The sequence below is a fragment of the Falco cherrug genome, chromosome 4 (assembly GCF_023634085.1).
Source record: "Falco cherrug isolate bFalChe1 chromosome 4, bFalChe1.pri, whole genome shotgun sequence".
In the NCBI taxonomy this organism is placed as follows: Eukaryota; Metazoa; Chordata; class Aves; order Falconiformes; family Falconidae; genus Falco; species Falco cherrug.
In genome coordinates, this window is record NC_073700.1 from 69,695,795 (window position 1) to 69,716,863 (window position 21,069).

Sequence of the window (21,069 nt, forward strand, 5' to 3'; positions counted from 1 at the left end):
ATTGTTGAGGGAGCGAATGTATGTAATGATTTTGCTTGTTCTGTTTCTGCTTGCTAAGGGGATGGAATGCTGTTTTTATCTTTTAAACTAACATTCAATATCACAGATAGTGTAGATTTTGTACTTGTGTTCCCTCTTTTGAAGCGTGATCATGCAGATGCTACATGGTGAACTTTTCTGTCTCCCTCACTACTGAATACTCACTTAATCTTCTCTCCACAGGCCTATTCCCAAGACGCCTACCTGAAAGGCAATGAAGCCTACAGTGGTAATGCCCACAACATACCCGAACCACCGCCAATATGTTATCCACGCCTGACATCCACAGCTTCTGTTACGGCACAAGCTAGTGACAAGCTATCTTCTGATTTCTCGCTGGGGAAGCAGCAAGTCAGTAGACCAGTACGGGCACTGACACAGCCAGAGAGGGCCTACAGAATGGAAATACAAGTGCCTCCATCACCAACAGACATTGCAAAATCAAATACAGCTGTGTGTGTTTGCAATGAAACTGTAAGGACTGTTATTGTGCCTTCTGAGAAGGCTGTAGATTTGCCATCTTGTAGAAATAATCATGCTGGTCCATCACACAGGACAGAGGAAGTAAGATATGGCTTAAAAGATCAAACCAGTCTAAAAGCACGGACCACGTCACCACCATCTTCAGTGTCCACTGCCATTGTACTTCCCCAGACTCCAATTACGAGGCCAGTTGATCCAAGTGGAACACTAAGTAAAGCTTCAAATTATGTAGTATGTCCAGAAGGAATCCCAAGCACTAGACCTCCTGCTCAAGCCACAGACTCGCCCACTGTCTCTACTAACCATTATAGTTCTCCAACCTCCCACCAGCATATAGACTGGAAGACCTATAAAACCTACAAAGAGTACATTGATAATAGGCGCATGCACATGTATGGCTCCCGAACAATACAGGAAAGGTTAGATAGTTTAAGAGCAGCTTCTCAAAATACAACTGATTATAATCAAGTGGTGCCAAATCGCACTGCTTCACAGGTACGGCGCAGGAGCACCTCTCACGACAGGGTTCCACAGTCTGTTCAGATCCGGCAGAGAAGTGTATCCCAGGAGAGACTTGAAGATCCTGTACTGATGAAAGAGTGGCCACGAAGTGCTTCACAAGATACTCTGACTTCACCCTCAGTTAATGCGAGGAATCATAGGGCTCGGTCATGGGATTATCTCAGCAAACAGGGTGAAGTGCTAGAAAATTTTCATTCTGAGAATCTGATTGCAGATACCAATGGAGATAGGAGAAAGACTTACAAATGGACAGGGTTTACAGAACAAGATGATCGGCGAGGTATTTATGAGAGATCTAGACAGCATGCATTTCATATGTCCCTTCGAGGTCAAAATTTTTCTATGACTCAGAGTGCTTATATTTCAGACAACAGGAGAACTGGTAGCAGAGCTTCTCTGCCTGGTTCTCATTTTCAGAAAGTTCCACCAGATATAAAAATGTTACAGCCTTCTCGAGATTTGCAAACTCCTGGGGGGGTTCCAAAACCTACAACTGTTTCACAAGAGAGATTGTCTCTCACACCAGCTAGAAGTTCTAAAAGTAGCTGTTTGAAGAACTCTGCTCCCTATGCAGCAAAACCATCGTTTCCCCTTAATCAGGGCCTGGATGCTATTGCCAGCAAAGACCAAAGAACAGTAAATCACTTGCATCAGAGTGGTCTGTTAAACCAACAGTCAAGGATCCGAGCAGAAGGTGCCCCAGATCACAAAACAGAGACTAGCAAAACCATCCAACCCTCCTCTCTGTCTCCAGCTTCCGCCAAACTTGTTCAGCCAACAAGTGACAGTTCAACTACCTCTGACAATGTAGATGGTTCCATCAGACAAAAGATTCATGATTTCGAAAGGGAAGATGGCCATGAGCCTGAAATTCTGCAAACAGATATTCAGGAAAATGACAAAGACACAGTGGTCATGCGGGACAAATCACCTTCTGGCCACCAAACTCCACAGCCTTTGCGGCATCAGTCCTACATCCTTGCTGTAAATGACCAAGAGGCAGCCTCGGACACTACCTGTTGGTTGCCTAATGATGCTCGGAGAGAAGTGCACATAAAAAGAATAGAAGAAAGGAAAGCATCAGGTTCCAGCCCACCTGGTGACTCCTTGGCTTCTATTCCATTTATTGGTGAGTTAAACTGTTCCAATGTACATCAGATGCTTTTCTCTGTTAAAGATGATGGAGTGCACCATGCTAGGTAGCTGATTGCTGTTTCTATAAACCCTGAGGTTGAGAGGCACGGGGACTCTTTTCTCATCTAGAGTAATACTAGGTTGGTAAAACTAGAAATACTGTTCAGTGGAGGAAAAAATGTTCCGTTTTGTTTGGAGTCCTGAAGGATCTGTGTTTAAAAAAAAAAAAAAAAAATGTACAGTGATTTCATATTTTTCTAGAATTTTCCTTAATGCTCTGGAGAAGTTACATTATATAACTGCATCTGGTTATCACTCCACATAATGCTCTGATGTTAAGTATATGGGCAACTAATGTTTGCAGCACCTTTCAGTTAGTTTTACTTCTCTAGTATAAAATGTATTTGGAATCCAGAAAAGAGAATACAGATGCAAATCTGTATAAGGGTGATTTGTGGACAGAAGTTTGTCAGCTGAATAGGTGAGATGAAAGCTTTCTGAGACGGATATGGGATAGAGGAAAACTGTTTCAGGTGAAAGGGTAGCAGCAGAATGAAGTGAATTTGCAAGTAAAGATGCTAATGTGGATATGAATTAAAAGGTTTGTGGAAGCAGGAGGAGGCAAAAAGATGTGCCTATGGGCTGTCACACAAACAGGGTTGGAATTACAGGGATTTTATAGGAAGGGGGCTGGACTTTTGAGATAATGTGGAAGAAAAGAGGAAGGAACTCATGAAAAGATTGTAAGTAGCAGAAAAGCCCCCCAACTAAAATCCTGTTTTGAATATGTAAGGAATTGGAGTCATCTGCTGAAGAGAGTTTCAGTGGCAGAGCATTTCTGTTCTACTCAAGTAGTCAATGCCTGTGTTGTCTTTGCCCCACTGTTGTTGAGTTGAATTTTCTTTTGTTGCAGCTGTTTAATCCTTTGGGGTCTAAGTGTCTGTGTACCATTTTCCCATCTGGGTTGATTTATACCCAACTATATGTTCTTGAATTTAGTATAAGGAGTATTTAGAAAATACTGAATTTTGATTCTCAAACTCATCTATGTGAAAAACAATTCTTAATACTCTTCAGTTTCTTTACACATTAGGTTAAGGGAATTAGATACCTTGTTAAATTCATTATCACAATTGTCTTCTATTGTCGATCTGCAACGGTGATTTCCCCCCCCCTCCTAGAATTATAATATCTGCTATTAGTTTAAAGTAAATGACCAAAAATAGTGAAGAAAGTTTGTGTGCATTGAAGAATGGAAATCATAGAAAAGGTAAAGTAATTTTGGTTTTTTGACATAATTTTGTTAAGACATAACAAAAATGCTTTCTGAGCTAGCAGATGGTTTTTATATTGGGTTTTCCTTTTGCAGTGGTAGTTGTGTAGATTTTTTTTTTTATTATTATTATTACTGGATGCATCAGTATCCAGTGTAATTTTGGATTCTTCTTTAGATCCTGTTGATCTTTCCTCAAGGATTAGTACAAGTTTCTGAGGCATGCAACCGGTCCTTGTGCATGTGTTTTTAATACTACGCTTAAAATCAATGTTGGGCACTTGATTTATGTGTGGTATTTGTACTCACTTGGGAGTGCTTGCTGGGAGTTTACTAATCCTGTATAATTTAAGTGTCGTGTAAAAGTCAGATCAAGATTGTCAACGTCAAGCCCAGCGTCTTCTATATCTTGATTTTGACAAAGATTTGCCATGAGCTCTTACTGATGTGCCTTGCTTCCAGGTTTTAGGGAAATGTTTTGATTAAAGTTCAAAAAAGCCTTTAAACATGGCAATTGTGCTACGTTCTGGTAGCAGCTGAGCAGTTAAGACAAAACAAGTTGTAACTCTCCATTGCAGCTTCTGGGCATAACACCACATGGGATTGTGTGAATTCTTACGAGCTCCTTAGCCTCTTGGACTGAATTCTCTTGAATACTCCAGAAATATTAAAAAGTGGGGCTGCTAGTGCGTGTGCTGCCCAGTACTTGTGGCGAGTTGTTAGCAAAAAATTCTTGTGCTGGTACAGGTGCTGTGGAAAATTTCCACTACCATCTCAGCACCTTGAAGATGGAATAACCCTCTCTGAATAGGAAAAGCATCAAATGTCATTAAAAGTGGGCATCTCCTGAAATTAGAATTAATATGCACGATTCTAACTTTGCTCGTTCCTCTATCATGTCTTAATTACAGCTTCACTTGTTAAAAGCCTTACTTAAAGGCTTTTCAGTAAAACCCTAGGTCTACTTTGAAACTGAGTTTTAGGCTGTTGAACTCTTCTGAAGGAAAAGGGCTTGGATTTTTCTGTTTTGTGTTTGGGTTTGAATGTCCATCCATGCCCCATCCCCATATCTGTTCCCACCACCACCACCACTACCCCCCCATGACTGAGAGGACGTTACTTTATTTAAAGACATACCTTGGTGTTGGCAACCTCACTGCTTCCTTTATGTTTACATCAACATAATCGTTTCAGTATTGGGTTTTATTAGATGTGGTTCAGTTCATAAATGCACTTACTGAAGTTATTTGTGCAGTAGAGCTTTGGAGTAGTGTAAAAAATAAATTTGAGGGGAAGAAATATCTTCCAAGGTTACATATTATTGCCATTTTAAATACTTCATGGTGTGTTTATTTTTGTTACCACTTTATACTCATTAAAAGTAGTAGATAACGGCCAGACCGTATTTCAGTAGAAATTAAGCCAGGAACAGTTGGCTTCTGCAGCAGTATTTTGTGACTAACCTGCTCCTGAGAATGTACATAATCAGGATGATTTTAGCTCTGTAAGTAGCATGGAGCCCTGCACCCCAAACACAAATCCAAGCAGAGCTGCCATGGAGCTTGTTTATGGCAAGGTTTATGGCAGGCTTGTTCATGGCATTCTTGCAGGGGTTATGGTGGGTTGCTGAAGAACTGCATTTTACCAGTAGTACTTTCACAAAAGGCTGTTCTGAAGCAGGGAGATGAAAATTTGGTTTGCATTTGCTAATATAAATGAGAGATCTGTTGAGAGCAAACCTAGTACGTAAATGTAGTATCTTTTATAGGAGAAATTGATTTATTTGAAAAAGTGAGGCAAGATAGTAGTGCTCAGGCTCTTCTTCAGGTAAGCAGATATTCTTGGGGGAATGAGGAAGCTGCCAGTTTTACAGAAAAATGTACCTTGCTGCTGCAGCATTCAGTACTTGAGCTACTAAATGCAGGGTATTGTGGTTAGCTTGTAAAGCTGCTGTTTCTGTTTCAGGTCCAAAGAAGGGCTTAGTTCTTGAATTGCTCTCTACTGTTTCAAACTGTACTAGTTAGTCTAATGAAAGGTTACTCTTTTTACCCAGGAATGGTCTCACCTCTTCTCTAGACTAGTAGATGTGCCATTATCTCTATGATGGTATTAGCAACTGTGGTGTTTAATGCATGTTTTTTCAGATTTGTAATCTGTACACTATTTCTCTGTTTAGAGAAGGGCAAATGATAAATTTCTGATGTACTGGGTAATTTTGGATGTGTTAACCTGCACTGGGATGGAAATTAGAATGCTACTTAACATTTTTTAACTGTGAAGTAAAGGTGAGTTCAGATTATAGTTCTTCTAATAGATTTCTTAGACACAGGTGTCTAGTATGCATGTCAGAGATTGGCAGCTATCTTGAAACTATTTTTTTCTTTCTTACACCATTTATTGTAGAGTCAAAAACAATTAAAAAAAAAGGGTAATTGAGTTGAATGAATTACCCATATGAGTGAAATGCAGAAACTGTTTTGATATAGTGCTTCGGCCATTACTACTGGGTGAATGCTATTTCCAACTTCACAGTGGGTTATGACATGAAAATTAATTTTAAATGGATATATTTTAAAATACTTAGACTTGAAGATGATGATGTTTATTTAGGCTAAACTTTTTTTGCAAATCAAACAAATTTATGGTCATCCTACTACAAGCTTTTCTTTTAGGCATGAATTAGCATCAGATAAATATGAAGACTTTTCCTCAGAGGTGTGATCCCATTTTTTAAAATATCTATCTAGTACATCCTTACCCTAGAAAAAATTTAGGTCAGTTCATTCCACTATTAATTTGTGAATAAATGAGAGAAAATTAGCCAGATAAAAATATTTGACCAGACTTTGATAACACCAAAGTGTTGTAAAAATTAGGTGAGTGTCCTCTCTCTGGCTGAAACTGATACATAAGGAAAGGTATAAGAACAGGACAAGAATATGTGATATTTAATGTTGGTACTTTCTATTCTCCTACCCTTTACAGTTTACAGTAGCACCGAGCCAAATGTGATTTTAAGTGCTCCATAAATTTCTACATTGTCTTCTGTACTGTAATACAATTTTGTTATCTAATAGCCTGTATTGATTTAATTGAAGGGTTGCCAGGAGTTTCACAGCTGTAACTACATGGTATTTACTCCCTTTTTGTGTGTGTGGCTTTTTTAAAACCTGTCTCCTACTGACTGAATTTCTGATATAAATGTGGTAAGAGTGACAAGCAGACTGCTAATCTTGATTATTCCCCCTTTCCACGCCACTGATGGTTTTATCTCTCTATTGCTTCTACCCTTACTAGAGGCAAACCAACCATGGTCATTGCTGTGCTCGTAATCAGACAGACTGCTTTTCACCTGGCTGTAAGAGCCGATCCTCATAGTTTTCAAAACTATGTTACTCATAGTAATAAAGATTACTCTTTATGTTCTAGTTTTTTGGTTGGTTTTTTTTTTTTTTTTTTTTTTTTTTTTACAAACTTCTGTCATAGTAAAATTATTGGGGTACTCATTGATTAACAGATAGGATAAATTTAGCTGGCTTCATATGAATTCTGTTCAACCATCTTTTTAATTCTTTTTTTTGTTGTTAGCAAACACTTTATTTTTTTAATTAACTAAGGAATTAGGAGGTGAAACATTCTAATACACTCAGCAGTAGTTAAAACTTTTCAGACATCTTTATTGTACAAGTGATGACATTCTTCTGATGCTGGAAGTAGAGGTTTATCTTATCGGTGTGTACCTTTTTTCAGTGAAGTAGATGCCATACCTTTCCTCTCCTTCCCTTACATCTTTAGGCTTCTCACTGTAGGCTGCTTAGACTCTGGTACAGGAGACATTAATGTGGACATACACATACTGAATGCAGTTATATTCTTGAAACTAGAAAATAAATTGATATGCTTGCACAACACACTGTGAAAAGGGTTAGGATGGTAGGAATAGGGAAAGGTTAGGGAAACAACCAGAAATATTCTCATATGCAGTGAAGAAATAATTGAAAGATTATACCCATCATTCTGTTTTCTCCTTGTGGTAAGAGATAAGCATCAGGCAGAAACAAATTCAAAACTTCAAATTTCAGCAGGGGAGATCGTGGCTTATCAGCCCAGAATGGGTGGACACCTTAAGGGCAAATGGTGGCTGAATACAGATGGTTGATACGACATTTTTTAAGGAAACCTTAGATTTAGCAAAAACTGTTAGTAGTCAAGAATATGAAAATACTCAGCCATTGTGATTTTTTTTTACAAGTCATTGCCTAGCCGTTCCAAACTATGAAAATAAAAATCTAACTGCAGTAGAAATTAGAGCTGACAGATGTTCATTTTTGAGGGACTATTGCCTCCATTATTTCAGCAATAGCATTGGCACAGCTTTTAACATGTCATCAGTGTTTCTAAGATAAGTATCAGTCTTCTGGGTTTTTTTCAGGGTTTTACTGTGTGGCCTGCCAAGTCACTGTTGCTCCAGGCTGAAAATTTCAATGTTTCTTATCCAAAGAACAATTTTTTAAATCATCGTGGTAGTCTGAAGTAGAGCAGCCAAAACACAGAATTACAGATTAGTGTTTTAAATACTGTTTAAATGCTTCTGTAACTCAAAAAATCCTTTTTTTAATTAAAACTTAAAATTTGAAGTCAGTAGCTCACAACATCTAGAAGAGTTTTAATTGAGTAGAGGCATCAGATTTGTTTGGTAATGGTTAATATTTTCAAAGTGTGAATCATCCTTATGTCATTATAATGTAAAGTAATAATTACAGGTAATAAAGGAATGCTATCAGGGTTCTTGGCCAGAAAAAGTATATTGAGAATTGTACTTTTTTATGTGGTGGGGTATTACTATGAACAGAAACCTTTAGAATTGCTTTCTATTACTTAGTATGGAAAGATATAAATTTGTTTAGCACTGAAATAAGCAACAGACTGTCATAGATAAGGTTTTTAGAATAGTCTCACATGAATAACCTTGGTAAGGCCTTTTCTGTTTGTGTGAAACTCGGTCAGTATAATAAACATACTATTTATATGAGCACATTAGCAGAGGACTGGATTGAATGATTCAGGAGGCTTGTTCCAGTGCTGTGTTTCTGTGGCTTACAGAAATGAATGTGCTCAGCATGCAGACGTGTTTCCATTATACTCTTTTGGCCACATGAGGATAATTACGTAGAGTAGATGTATGAAGAAGTTCTTTGTAAAGACAACCAGTGCTGTCAGTGCTGGAAGTACTTACAAACTAACAAAGAGAAAAAATATATTTAAAGGTACTTTTCTGAAAAATGAGGTAGTGCCTCATGGTGAATCCAGGCAGTAGTGTTATCTTCTTTCCAAACCGTGTGGTTTAGGCTTGGAAGTCCTTAATTATTGGAGCTTTTACCCTTGCAGGTTGAAATATGTGATGCAGCAGTTTGTACTTAAAGATGTGTAACAAAAAGAAAGTCACAGCTGTGGGGTATTTATTAGTCCTTTGTGCTGTCTTGTGTGATAGCAGGGTTAGTTCCATATAGTTTATTTTTGATTGAACAATTCACTTGTTTTATTGGTTATTTATGACCTTTTCACTACACAGGTGAAATGGTATATATGGTCTTTTTATTTGACATTTATTTTGGTTTTTAAGAAAAATAGTCTGTATTAGTATGTCTGTGTTTACCTTAAATTCAGCTTCTTTTGAGGTTTCTTGGCATTGAGGAGCCGTTGAGATAGACCTTTTAACTTCTTACCTCTGTGTGGGTGAAGATTCTTTTCCTGCCTTGGGTATCCTGCTGCCCTCTCTGCTTTCCTCCTTCCTTCCTCTCACCAGTGCCTCTTTCCTTGGGTCCTGTGTTGCCCTGCTCTGCTCTCCCTTGCTCCGCTTGTGCCTGTGCCTCTGCAGCCTTTGCCTGGCCCCTCGTGTCCTGCCACCACTGAGATGAAGGAAGGGAGAGCCAGTCCATGTGGCTGCACCCTAAGGGAAATGCTGCCTATAGCAAGCTGCAGCAAACCTAAACAGAGAGGCACAGAGGAGCTGTTAGATGTAGGACAAGATTTTAGAGCTTTCATGTACTGTATTTTAAGAAGAATACTTTTGAGCAAGGTAGTGTTGTGCGTTGTGATGTTGCAGAGCCTGTCATGGCATTGTGTACTATGGAGTGCTTGGACAGGCCAAGGATGTAGCATGCAGAAGGGTTGTTGACACTGGGCTGGATATAAGGGAGTGCCTCTAAATCCAGTCTTGCTGCAGGGTCTGTTCCTGTCTCTGGCATGTCCCGTCTGTCTGTCAGTAAAGAAAATACGTTTTGTTATTCTTCTAATAAGTGCTTGGTAGTTTTGTGCCACCTTTTCTGCCATAAGCAGATGAATTTGCCATGTAAGATTAATTCTTAAATTACACTCCAAAAGCCATAACCTGTTGTTTAAGAGGATTATTAAAGTAACAGAGATGCAGTGGTTAAAATACTGTAATGGCTGTCAGGTAGATGCCACCTCGGTACATAGAAACCTTCACACCTGTGCCTCAGTGGAATGAAGATAATGTTTTTAATGACTCTTAGCACTTTGCTTTCGAGACAGAAAGTAGTATGAGTTACTGCCATGTAGCCTTCTGTAGAAGGCTGCATATTTTACAAAGAGCACTGTTACAATTTCACAAGGTCTATGAGTAACCAAAATTGCACCAAGTAGTACAGGGGCATCTTTAAACACTTACCTAATCCAAGAATTGGGTATGGCTTTCAGAAAGCCAGTAATTAACATTAAAGTACAGTTACCCTCTTCAGTGTATGTAGTTTGAGAAATTGTATGTTGAGTGATTTTTATTGGTGGGTTTTTTTGTGTATGCATGCTGTCTTTCATTATTCCCATGAAAAGTAATTTAAAGCTCTTTTTTTAAGTGTGTGTTACTGCACAGCCATTACATTTCTATGATCTGAATCTTAAATAATAGTCTCTGATAAAATGCATACTTGCTGAATTAAAGTTTGTAGCCACATATTCACATGGTCTGTTTAAATTGAAACACCTGATTAGTGTTTTAAGTGGTAATGTGGTGTGCAATACACTTACTAAATAATTAAATTCCTTCTTACAGTCTTTTGAGGTGTTGAGATACTGCTTGCAAGACTGCCATGTCCAAAGGTGAATAAATATGAAAGATGACTTTAGCCTTGGGAAGCTTATTTTTTCTGGTCACTTTCTATTGCCAGTGAAGAAAGATTCAGCAGTCTGAATCCCCAGGGGTTGGTGGGAGAAATCACCTTTCTCTATTAATGATACCCCAAGCATCCCTGATGGTAAGCCTCCCTGGAATAAAGTTATTCTGTGAATTTGCTTCCCATGTTTATATGTTACGATTCTAACTAAACAATTTCCTTAACCAAAAAAACCCACCAAACCAAAACCAGTGAACTCTTAAGACGGCTCCAGTACAGCTCAACCCCATACATGTCCATCTGACCCAATGAAATGCATCTGAAGGTGTTGAGGGAGTTGGCTGATGTCATTGCAGAGATACTGTCTGTCATCTCTGAAGGATCATGAGGATGGGGCAGGTTCCCATTAACTGGAAAAAAGCAAATTATGCACCTGTCTTGAAAAAGGGTGAGAAGAACAATTCAGGGAAGGCAGTCAATTGGCTTTATCTTGATCCTTAGGAAAATCATGGAGTTGGTCCTCTTGGAACATTTTTGGGCACATGAAGGAGAAGGTGATTGGGAGTAGCTAGTGTGGATTTATCAAGGGTAAATAGTGCTTGACCAATGTGATTGCCTTTTATAATGAGATGATTAGGTCTGTGAATGAGAGGATAACATGAGAAAGACACCAGCCTTGACTTTAGCAAGGTTTTTGACCTTTTCTGTGAGACCATCCTTATGCCATGGTCTCGATGGGTGTACTGCTGGGTACACAGGAAAACTGGATCATCATGTATAAAGGGTAGTGGCTAAGGGTTCATATTCTGCCTCGAGGCTGGTTATAAGTGGCATTCTTCAGGGTCCATCTTGTTTAATATCTTTATTGGTGACCTAGAGAGGAGACGGAATATGCTCATCAAGTTTGCAGAGAACACTAAATTAGGGAGTGTAGTCAATACATGTGAAGACGTATTCAGAAGGACTTAGCCTAGAGGGATCGTCTGATAGGAACCTCTTGAAGTTCAAGGATAAATGCGAAGTCCTGCTCCTGGAATAGGCTAACCTCCTGCAGTGGTACCGGCACCCTGATGGTGGTGAAGACGTTAGCACCATCCAGGTTTGCATCAATAAGAGCACAGCCAGGATACAGAGGGAAGAGATCATGCCCCCCGCTGTGTTCAGCACTTGTTGGACAAAAGCCCTGAGCAGTGTGGTCAGAAATCGGTGCTAACCCTGCTTCAAGAAGGAGGCTGGTCTAGGGGACCTTCCAAAGCTTGCTCCCACCTGGATAGATCTCTGATTCATCTAAACTATATTTTTATACATCAAGTGGTTATATTTCTTAGTCAACATTAGTGTGCTTCTCTCAGGGTTTGCTGCAGGGCAGCTGAGTGAATGAAAAAATGCAATAGGACAGCGAGCTTGTTGTAGTTTAGAAATGAAAGTGTAACTGAGGTTCTTCCTATCCCCTAGTTGATGTATAGAAGAGGTCTGTAAATCCTTCTAATTTATCACAGTGGATACAAGTAAAACTTAGACATTTTTGAATTGTTATATCACAAGTTTACTGTGAATTCTTTTGCTTTCCCTCCTCAATAATGTTTCTAGGTTGCAGCTGGTTTGTTGGGGGTATGCTTTTCTAACATAAAACTTGAAAAATTATATTTTTCTACTCCAGACAATTGAGAGGGCTGTAATTGCTAAACCTTCCTGGTTTTTTACCTTACTTTTAATTGTTTATTACCTTGTTTTAAATTTACATTGCCAAATTTGGACGGTACAAGCGCTGCCTTAACAGAACTGTTAGTGACTGTTGGAAAAACACAATGCAGCACATGCAGTTGTGTTCACACAAAGCAAAGAATAAACCTCTGTCTGTGAGTGTTCACTGATTTCAATAGGCTTTTCAGTAGCTCTGCATATTACAATTCTTAGCACCTAGAATACATTCATATTCGTTATGGCAGTACAGTTCAGTCCCTGCTCGTGACTTGATTCCCCCCCATCCCCTCTTCTAGTGGAACATGAAGTAGAATTATTTTTCTAGTACTAGTAATGTGTTCTAGAAGATGTTACATCTCTTCTCAGAATGACTGAAAATGCATCTTGCTGCTTCTTCCATCTTGTAAGAAACGTGTTAAATACTAGAAATACTTAAAGCTTTTTGGAATCTTTCATGATGACCCTTGTGGCTATTGAGACTGTGAGGTGCTGGGCATGTATGGCATGCAATCGCTTGTATGAACAATTAGTGGAAGAACTAATTGGTATGTAGTAGTGCCATCTTTTAAAAATATTAATACTTCTTTATCTGAATGTATGGAGGATGGGGGGATTCTTTGGATGCTGGGTATCTATTTAAAATGCTTTTTTGTTTGCTTGTAACTTGACTTTATTATTTTGAACACTTGTTTAAACCAAATGGTTCTCGGTAGTGTGCCCAGTATGAAATTGTAGTTATCTGTCTTGAGTTTATGCTTACTGATGTAGCAAGTGTGTTTTCACTTATGAACGTAAACAAAAATAGTCTACTTGAAAACAGTGTTGCAAGAGTTTAGCAAATAATTGCTGGTTCATTCACTTACAGTAAAATCTATAATCAGCTATGATGTTCTTTGCCCTTATCTCTAATGTACAATTAACATCCCTATGAAATGAAGCAGGCTTCTTAAAAAAAAAATAAATATCAAAATTCATTTGACATTGTGAGTGAATTGAACCCTTATGTTTGTTTGAAAAACTTCATGTTTAAGATATCCCAATAATGATTTCAGACAGCTATTTAGTTTAAGCATTTGATTAAGACATTTAATATATTAATATATGGCATATTACCTTTGTAGATGAACCGACTAGTCCTAGTATTGACCATGATATTGCACACATTCCTGCTTCTGCTGTTATTTCTGCATCTGCTTCTCAAGCACCAGCTGTAACAACTGTTCCTTCCAGTCCCACATCTCCAGTCCCTCTAATTCGGCGACAGCTTTCACATGATCATGGTGAGTGTTGATTTCATTTTTTGATTTTTTTATGCACCTTTGTCCTTTTACACTCTGAAGAACAGGGGTGAAAATTATAAACTCTCTATTGCTTGAAAAAAAAAATAGTAAAAATGTAATACAGGTTCCTACATGCTAAAAAATTTCTATTTGTTTGTAGAATCCATCCGGCCTAGTGTCCTGGATAGCCAGCCTGCTGCAAAAACTGAGAGATCAAAGTCATATGATGAAGGACTGGATGACTACAGAGAAGAGGGAAAATCGTGAGTTCATGAAAATATCAGTTAATTTGGAGATCTGGTTTTTAAAGTGTATAAAAGCTCATTTTAACCTTTCGTTTTTCTCCCAACAGATCCATTAAGCATGTGTCTAGTTTGAAGGGGATTAAGGTAGGTAAATGCGTTTATAACAACTCCAAAGAATTACATATACTGTTGTGACAAGCTGTATGTATTACACAACTCCATTATACAAAGTGATGTGTTAAACATGGACATGAAGTTTATTGGAATTGCTCATCAAATTGTTCATGCTGTATGCATCACATAAGTAAACATGGTCTCTTTCCTTCCTAGGCTCACCACATGGTCCTTGATTGCCATTTTCCTCAGCCTCTGTAAACAAAGCATATCCATGGCGTGCTTATGTAAAAACTTACTAATGAGAGTCTAAGACTCCTGCAGTTTCTCAGAGTATTCTTGGGATGTGTAAGGTCACTATTGTTGTATGGAAACTTTAGAAATTATATTTTCCCAGGATGATATTTCTAGGGGAGTTTTTGAAGTGAGAAACATCTTGAATGGAGGGATTGTAGAGAAATGTGTTTAGAAGTAAACTGTGATCATCTTTCTGTGATATTTTCTTTAGGTCCCAGATAGCCAGAAATCTTCAGAAGACTCTGGTTCCCGGAAAGATTCTTCTTCAGAGGTCTTTGGTGATGCCTCTAAGGAAGGATGGCTCCATTTTCGTCAGCTTGTTACAGACAAAGGAAAGGTACCTGTCATGTTTAGCTTTTTTAACCTAGCACTGATATTAAGCTGGTGAAAAACTAAGATAAGAAACCTGAAGTCTCCCTGTATTGCTTTTTTAATTATTTTTTTTTTTGGATTTGAGCATCAATAAAACTTGAAAAAATTTTAGACCTGTTAGAACATTATTTTAGTGAATTCCTCAGCTGCTTTTACAGACTGCTTTCTGAACTGTCCTAATTTTACATTTTGAAGTATCTGTGAAGTAAACTAATTCCCAATGACCAAGTAGTAAGAATCAGTCCCTTGATAATGATAGTTTGTGGTCTTTTTTTCCTCTTTGCTAATAATGAAAAAAAGCGGTAATTTTTGTGAACGACATAGAGTTGAGTTCAAATTAATCCTATACGCAAGTGTAGACTAACACTTAAGGACAATTTCGAGTCTGGAATTGCAGTGGTGTGTAAATGCAAGTCTGACTTGAATTAAGTTTTAAAAGCATGGGCGAGAGTCTGCCACATATTTTTTACTGCTTTTGTAGTAACGCCTCCCGTAAATTCTAGTTACATTCTGTTTCTTGCAACTGTCATACATGAACACACACTTGATGGGTGATCAGGTAGGGCAGGCGACTGAGCGATTCATTCCTCTGATGGAGAGCAGTTAGTGAATCCCACTTGTGTGTAGTCTTTCCACAGGCTGTTCTTAAGAATGGTAGAAGTAGGTAGGTGGTTAGTCTTTTTAAAAGTTCTGGAGGCAGTTTTTATAATCCAGAAACATTCTTTGTAAAAAATAAGCAAATTAGCATATTGGTTGATGTTTTTCAGCGAGTTGGTGGGAGCATTCGACCGTGGAAGCAGTTATATGTTGTTCTTCGAGGTCATTCACTTTATTTGTACAAGGATAAAAAGGAACAAGTGACCCTGTCTGAAGAAGAACAACCTATAAGCATCAATGCTTGTTTGATAGACATCTCATACTGTGAAACGAAGAGGAAAAACGTATTTAGACTCACCACGTCAGACTGCGAGTATCTGTTTCAAGCTGAGGACAGAGATAATATGTTAGCATGGATTAAAGCAATACAAGACAACAGCAACTTAAATGATGAGGTAATTGTGTAATACATAATGCAGAAGCCATAGTTCTTGTCTTCTAAATTGATTGTATTTTCTTGCAATTAATACTTCAACAAAAGAAATCATGTGCAATTAAACAGTAGACCGAAATGTGTACAGGAACATACAAGAAAATGAGGTAAAAGTCAAGGTAACTGAGTAAACAGAGTTTAAAAAAGCCTGATGTACTCATAATCAGAGAACATACTTTGGAAATAAATGAATTAATGTTGTTGCTGAATTGACTAAACATATACTTCATATAAAACTGATTTGTCAAAAATTTCTAATCTTTTTAAAAAGATAATTGCAGGATTAGTGTGGGTTTTCTTCAGACTTGGATTGCAGAGTGGTGTGTGCAGTGGTATAGTGGGATGAGTTTCTCGGTGTAAAAGTGAAACTTTGAAAGTTGACTTATTTCTCTGATTAAATATTGATGTTCCTAAGTATAAATGTTAATGCTAATTACAAAAGGCAAACATACACTATTGTACGTAACATAAATATCTGTCCCAATAATTGTCCTCAGTGTGTTTTCATGGCAATGATGAACAACTGAGGAGTATTTTCATGTCTGTGAGCATGCGCACCTGCTCAGATTTGAAATAAGTATCCAAAGGAAAATGGATTAATAAGCATTATTAGACAGATGGATAACAGCACATTTGAATTCATGGCTGTTTCAGCTGTATGTGTGGTAGCAATTAGTTACAGAAGTAGTGTGTGCACAGAGGACTGGATTTTTCAGAATAGTAAGGTGTGTTGACTTGCATGTTTTCTATTTAAAATTACTTTCAATTTAACAGGATTTAATCAGATTGTATTGCTTTGGAAAAAAGTCTGAATAGCAGCATATAATTTGTAATTACTCACTTTAGTTTTCCTCATGTTTTTTTAGATATTCTGTCATTATTGGTCTGAAGGACTGCCTGTTAGATTTACAGGTTTTTAATTACTGGCGTGTTAATTTTTCATATGCGGTCTGTTGACAGGAAGAGGTAATCGTATTCTGAAAAAAAGAAAAATTGGTGTATTTTACAAGATTGTAAAGTAGATCTCAATTCATTTTATAGGATACTGGTGTCACAAGCAGAGATCTAATTAGTCGAAGGATTAAAGAATACAGTACAATGATGAGGTACGTGAATTATATGCTGCCACTAGTTTTTTTAGAATTCTTATGTAGCTTCTTTTTACTGAGGTAATATATATTGTTTCAGTTCTTCAAGCAGCAAAACTGAGCCATCTCCCAAAACACCTCGCCAGAGTCTAAGTATCAGACAGACTCTGCTTGGAACTAAAGCAGAGCAGAGGACCCAGAGTCCACATTCTCCTAAGGATGAGTCTGAAAGGAAGCTTCTCAGTAAAGGTCTGTATGTTTTGTGTATTTTTTTAGTTCCTTAAAGCCCCAGCGTGAGGCCATTGAGGTGCCTTTCCCAGATTTTTCAAACTCATGAATATACAGATGCAAACCAAGTATTAATCAGCTGTAGTTTTTTCAAGCTGCAGCTATAATGACTGATTTCTTGTAACTACTTCATTTGGATGTTATGTTAGATATATTTCAGGTGATCTCAGGTCCCTGAAGCTGTTTATTCCAGTCCCCTCTCAAGGGGGTTTTGAGGGTTTTTACTTCCTACAGCTTCGTGTAGTGTTAACAGTAGTAAAATCCAGGTGTTACACTTACTGTGACCAATTTTTGCCAAGCTTTGGAAATTAAAATTTAGTGCGTAATTCATATTTTTGCCTCCAGCTGACTTGAAAGCGACAGGATAAGTTAATATTTTAAATACGCTGTTAAGACACCAGAGTGTTCCACTGAAGAGCACAGGATAAAACAGTAAAATACAGGAGTGAAACTATTACTATTTTTTCCAGAACAAAATTAATGCCTGTTGAATTTTTTAAAAAGTCCAATGAGCTGGCACCACAAACTTAAATGGGTAACTGAACTCTATCAAATAATGTTACAAGCCATATTGTTGTGGTTTGGGGTTTTTTTGGTCTCCCCTCCCCAAAGACTGTGTAAATGTATGGTATTTCTGATCAGACTGTTCTTGTAAGGATGTTGGATACAAATTCAAGAAACTGGCTGAGCAATCACTTTTGATCAACCACTTCTGAACAATGTAGTCTTGAATTTAAGCTGTGAGTGAATATGTTACCAGCAAACATCCCTTTGCCCCTGCTGTGCTACAGATTACGTAACTAAATTGCAGATATTAAGTAAATGTCAAATCTGCTGAAAGAGTATTTCCAGAAATACTTGAAGAAGGAAGTACTATTGTATATTAGGCTACTTGCTGTACAGGATAAATGGGAATTGTAATTTGCTATGTGAATTTATAGGAGAGGTAAACAGAGCAACTGAATTTTTAATCTGATTTTTGGATAGGTAATACTTCTTAGTGTTGGAGTCCTGTTTGGAGTTATTTGGGAGTGACTAAAATCTGGTAACTTTTGAAAGAGTGAGTAGGTCTGCACAAGTGTGAGCATGGATGTATAGTTTCATAGGTATTTTGTATGGCATTGTGATTCAGTAGCCACTTAATCTTGCTCTACTAAATGTAGACTTAATTTTTAAAAATGTAATTCACGTACCTTCAGTCTTAGAATGATGAAATTCCACAGTACCAACCGGTTACTTCATTTTCCAAATCTGGGTGTGAGTATGTTCAAGTGTATCTTTTGAATCACAGAAGAGTAAAAGAAGGTATGTTTAAGACAGACTGATGTTCAGTGAGTTGTTGCAGGAAGCTTGGCCAGTGAAAGAAGTAAAAATGCAGCAGGTGTCACTTGATCTTTGCAAATCTGTTACCTGTATTCACAGTAGGTTTTGTGATTTAAATGTTCTTATTTTTGTTCTTATTTCCTTGCTTGCATTATACTAACAACAAAAAGATGAGACAAGCCCACCAAAAGACAAGGGAACATGGAGAAAAGGCATTCCAAGCATTATGAGGAAGACATTTGAAAAGAAGCCATCTGCTGTAGGAACATTTGGTGTTAGACTAGATGACTGCCCCCCAGCTCATACCAACAAAGTATGGAAGGACAATTTTTCTTTCCATTGTGATTTTAAAATACTTTTTGTATTAATTACTTTAAAGTTTACATATAACTTTTCTTTTTTCTTCAGTATATTCCATTGATTGTTGATATATGCTGCAAACTGGTTGAAGAAAGAGGTCTTGAGTACACAGGTATTTACAGAGTTCCTGGAAATAATGCTGCCATCTCAAGTATGCAAGAAGAGCTCAACAAAGGAATGACTGACATTGATGTTCATGATGATGTAAGTCTTTGATCACACTATCTTCAGGTTGGACTTCCAAAAACTTGTGGTTGTGTTGTGATTATAGAAATATAAAGCGTGTCTGTCCTTTTCTTCTGAATGTGTAGAAATGGCGAGACTTGAATGTGATAAGCAGTTTGCTGAAATCCTTCTTCAGAAAGCTCCCAGAACCCCTTTTTACCAATGGTAAGTTGTTTACATTATGATTTTGTCTTTAGGAATTACTCTTAAAGAGTTGTCTTGCAACTTTCAGATGATTTGTGAGAAAATCCAGTGGAATCATCCCAACTCTAATAAATGCCCTCTTTCCTTATTAAAGAGCAGGGAGTCATGGTGATTGTAGAGATTAAGAATGAGAGCTGTAAATAAATTTCTCTGATGTTGAAGGGATTATGAATTTGCAAAAAAACTGTTAGATTTGCAATTTTACTGTTGAAATATTCTGTGAAAGCTGTTGTTGTTTTTCCCCACTGCCATCTATATTATATACAATATAATGGGCTAATTTGTGACTTCCAGAGGTCATTCATACACGTGTGTGTGTGTATATATATATATGTAGTGTTACCTGTGTTCTCAGAGGGGTGGGTCTGGGTGTGGGTGTGTATACACACACATGCACACACATATTTTTTAAAAAAAATTTACTAAACTAAAAGTTACTTTTTTTAACAGACAAATATGCAGATTTTATAGATGCCAATAGAAAAGAAGATCCTGTTGAGCGTCTGAAAACGCTGAAGAGACTGGTAAGCTGAAATCAGGTGTGTTGTAGGTGCACTACAAAATTAGCATTAAATGTTTAATGTTCTGAAATAGTGATTGTTTGTTTCAGATTCATGATTTACCTGAACATCATTATGAGACTCTCAAGTTTCTTTCTGCACACCTGAAGACAGTAGCGGAGAACTCAGAAAAGAACAAGGTATCAGAAACAAAAGTATAATGTATTTTGGTTTGTTGCTTTCATTAAGTACAGTTTCTCTGCAGGATTATTTCTGTTAAAGTGATAATTTATTGTAGAGAAAATTAAGACTTTTGCTACATTGAGAAGATTTTTGGATTAGGCTAAGGATTCCTGCAAAATATGCACCTACTTAGTGTGAATAAAATTTATTCAAACTGGTATTAATTCGTGTGGGAATAACTGCCTACATCCTAAATTGATCAGAAGTCTATATATACAATCCCATCTAGACACCAACAAGAGTGTGCCGGGACAGGGCTCAGGTGAATGTCTATGACCTGAGTGAACCTGTCGTGCCATCTTTGTGTGAAGTCTGGCTTCCTGGACGCTTGTGTAATTTTTAAGACCAGGACTTGCTGCAATTATTTGAATGTTTCATGACCCTGTAGATGCTGTTTTGGCTGGTTTTGAAGAAAGAAAATTCATCATGTAGAGGGTGGTAGTTCACTACTACAGGGTCTTTGTCCACCTCTAAGAATAGCTTTTTGTCATTTCCATGGGGTGAGGAAGAGTTAACATTAGGTGCTTCTATGCATGCTGTAATCCTACAGTAAATGCAAATAATAGCATCCCCCTTTTTTAGATCTCAGGGAGGGGTAGCTGAATGCAAAGCTGTGCACAGTATGCATGTGTTTCTGGATGCTTCACTCAGGGCGGGTAATGTGGTGGCTTGTTACTTGGCTACCAATACGCAGGGTCCAGCAATAAAATTTATATGATTGATGCTATATAAATGAACCTGTGGCCAATCTTAAATAATTCAAAAGATCGGAAAATATCTCGGTTCAAATTAATATGGTAGGTTCCAACATCAGCTTGGCAAGTAATACCTTCTAGTTAAATATGAAAGAAAAATATGTGTGTACATGAAAAAAAACACGTAACAAATTATAACTTATAGTGGAATTAAAGCTGACATTAAAAGGAAATGATAGTAAATGTCATTTTTAAGTGCAATGCCTAAAGCTAAACTTTATTTACAATTTTATAGCTTTGGTGTGCTGTATAAATGTTTAAATAATGTTCATATAGGATATATAAGGCTAGATGAGTGAGGTGATATTATAATTGTATGACTTGTCAAAGGCCACAATTCAAGTCGAAGTGAGCATTAAGGGCTTGTGTCATCTTTGCAACTTCCTTCTGGCATGCA

General features: G+C 37.6%; 1 protein-coding gene across 6 annotated transcripts in view; it reads left to right on the forward strand.

Annotated features, from left to right (window-relative positions):
• The window catches only part of ARHGAP21 (Rho GTPase activating protein 21), a 119,000-nt gene that overhangs the window by 89,655 nt on the left and 8,276 nt on the right, over positions 1–21,069 (forward strand). For all 6 annotated transcript variants that reach the window (XM_055708360.1, XM_055708359.1, XM_055708361.1 and 3 more), the window contains 13 exons: positions 223–2,173; positions 13,410–13,568; positions 13,729–13,831; positions 13,921–13,957; positions 14,436–14,561; positions 15,364–15,648; positions 16,728–16,792; positions 16,875–17,023; positions 18,556–18,698; positions 18,794–18,949; positions 19,057–19,135; positions 19,625–19,698; positions 19,785–19,874. In XM_055708360.1, coding sequence (XP_055564335.1) covers positions 223–2,173; positions 13,410–13,568; positions 13,729–13,831; positions 13,921–13,957; positions 14,436–14,561; positions 15,364–15,648; positions 16,728–16,792; positions 16,875–17,023; positions 18,556–18,698; positions 18,794–18,949; positions 19,057–19,135; positions 19,625–19,698; positions 19,785–19,874 — 3,417 coding nt within the window. The remainder of the gene's footprint in view (positions 1–222; positions 2,174–13,409; positions 13,569–13,728; positions 13,832–13,920; positions 13,958–14,435; positions 14,562–15,363; positions 15,649–16,727; positions 16,793–16,874; positions 17,024–18,555; positions 18,699–18,793; positions 18,950–19,056; positions 19,136–19,624; positions 19,699–19,784; positions 19,875–21,069) is intronic.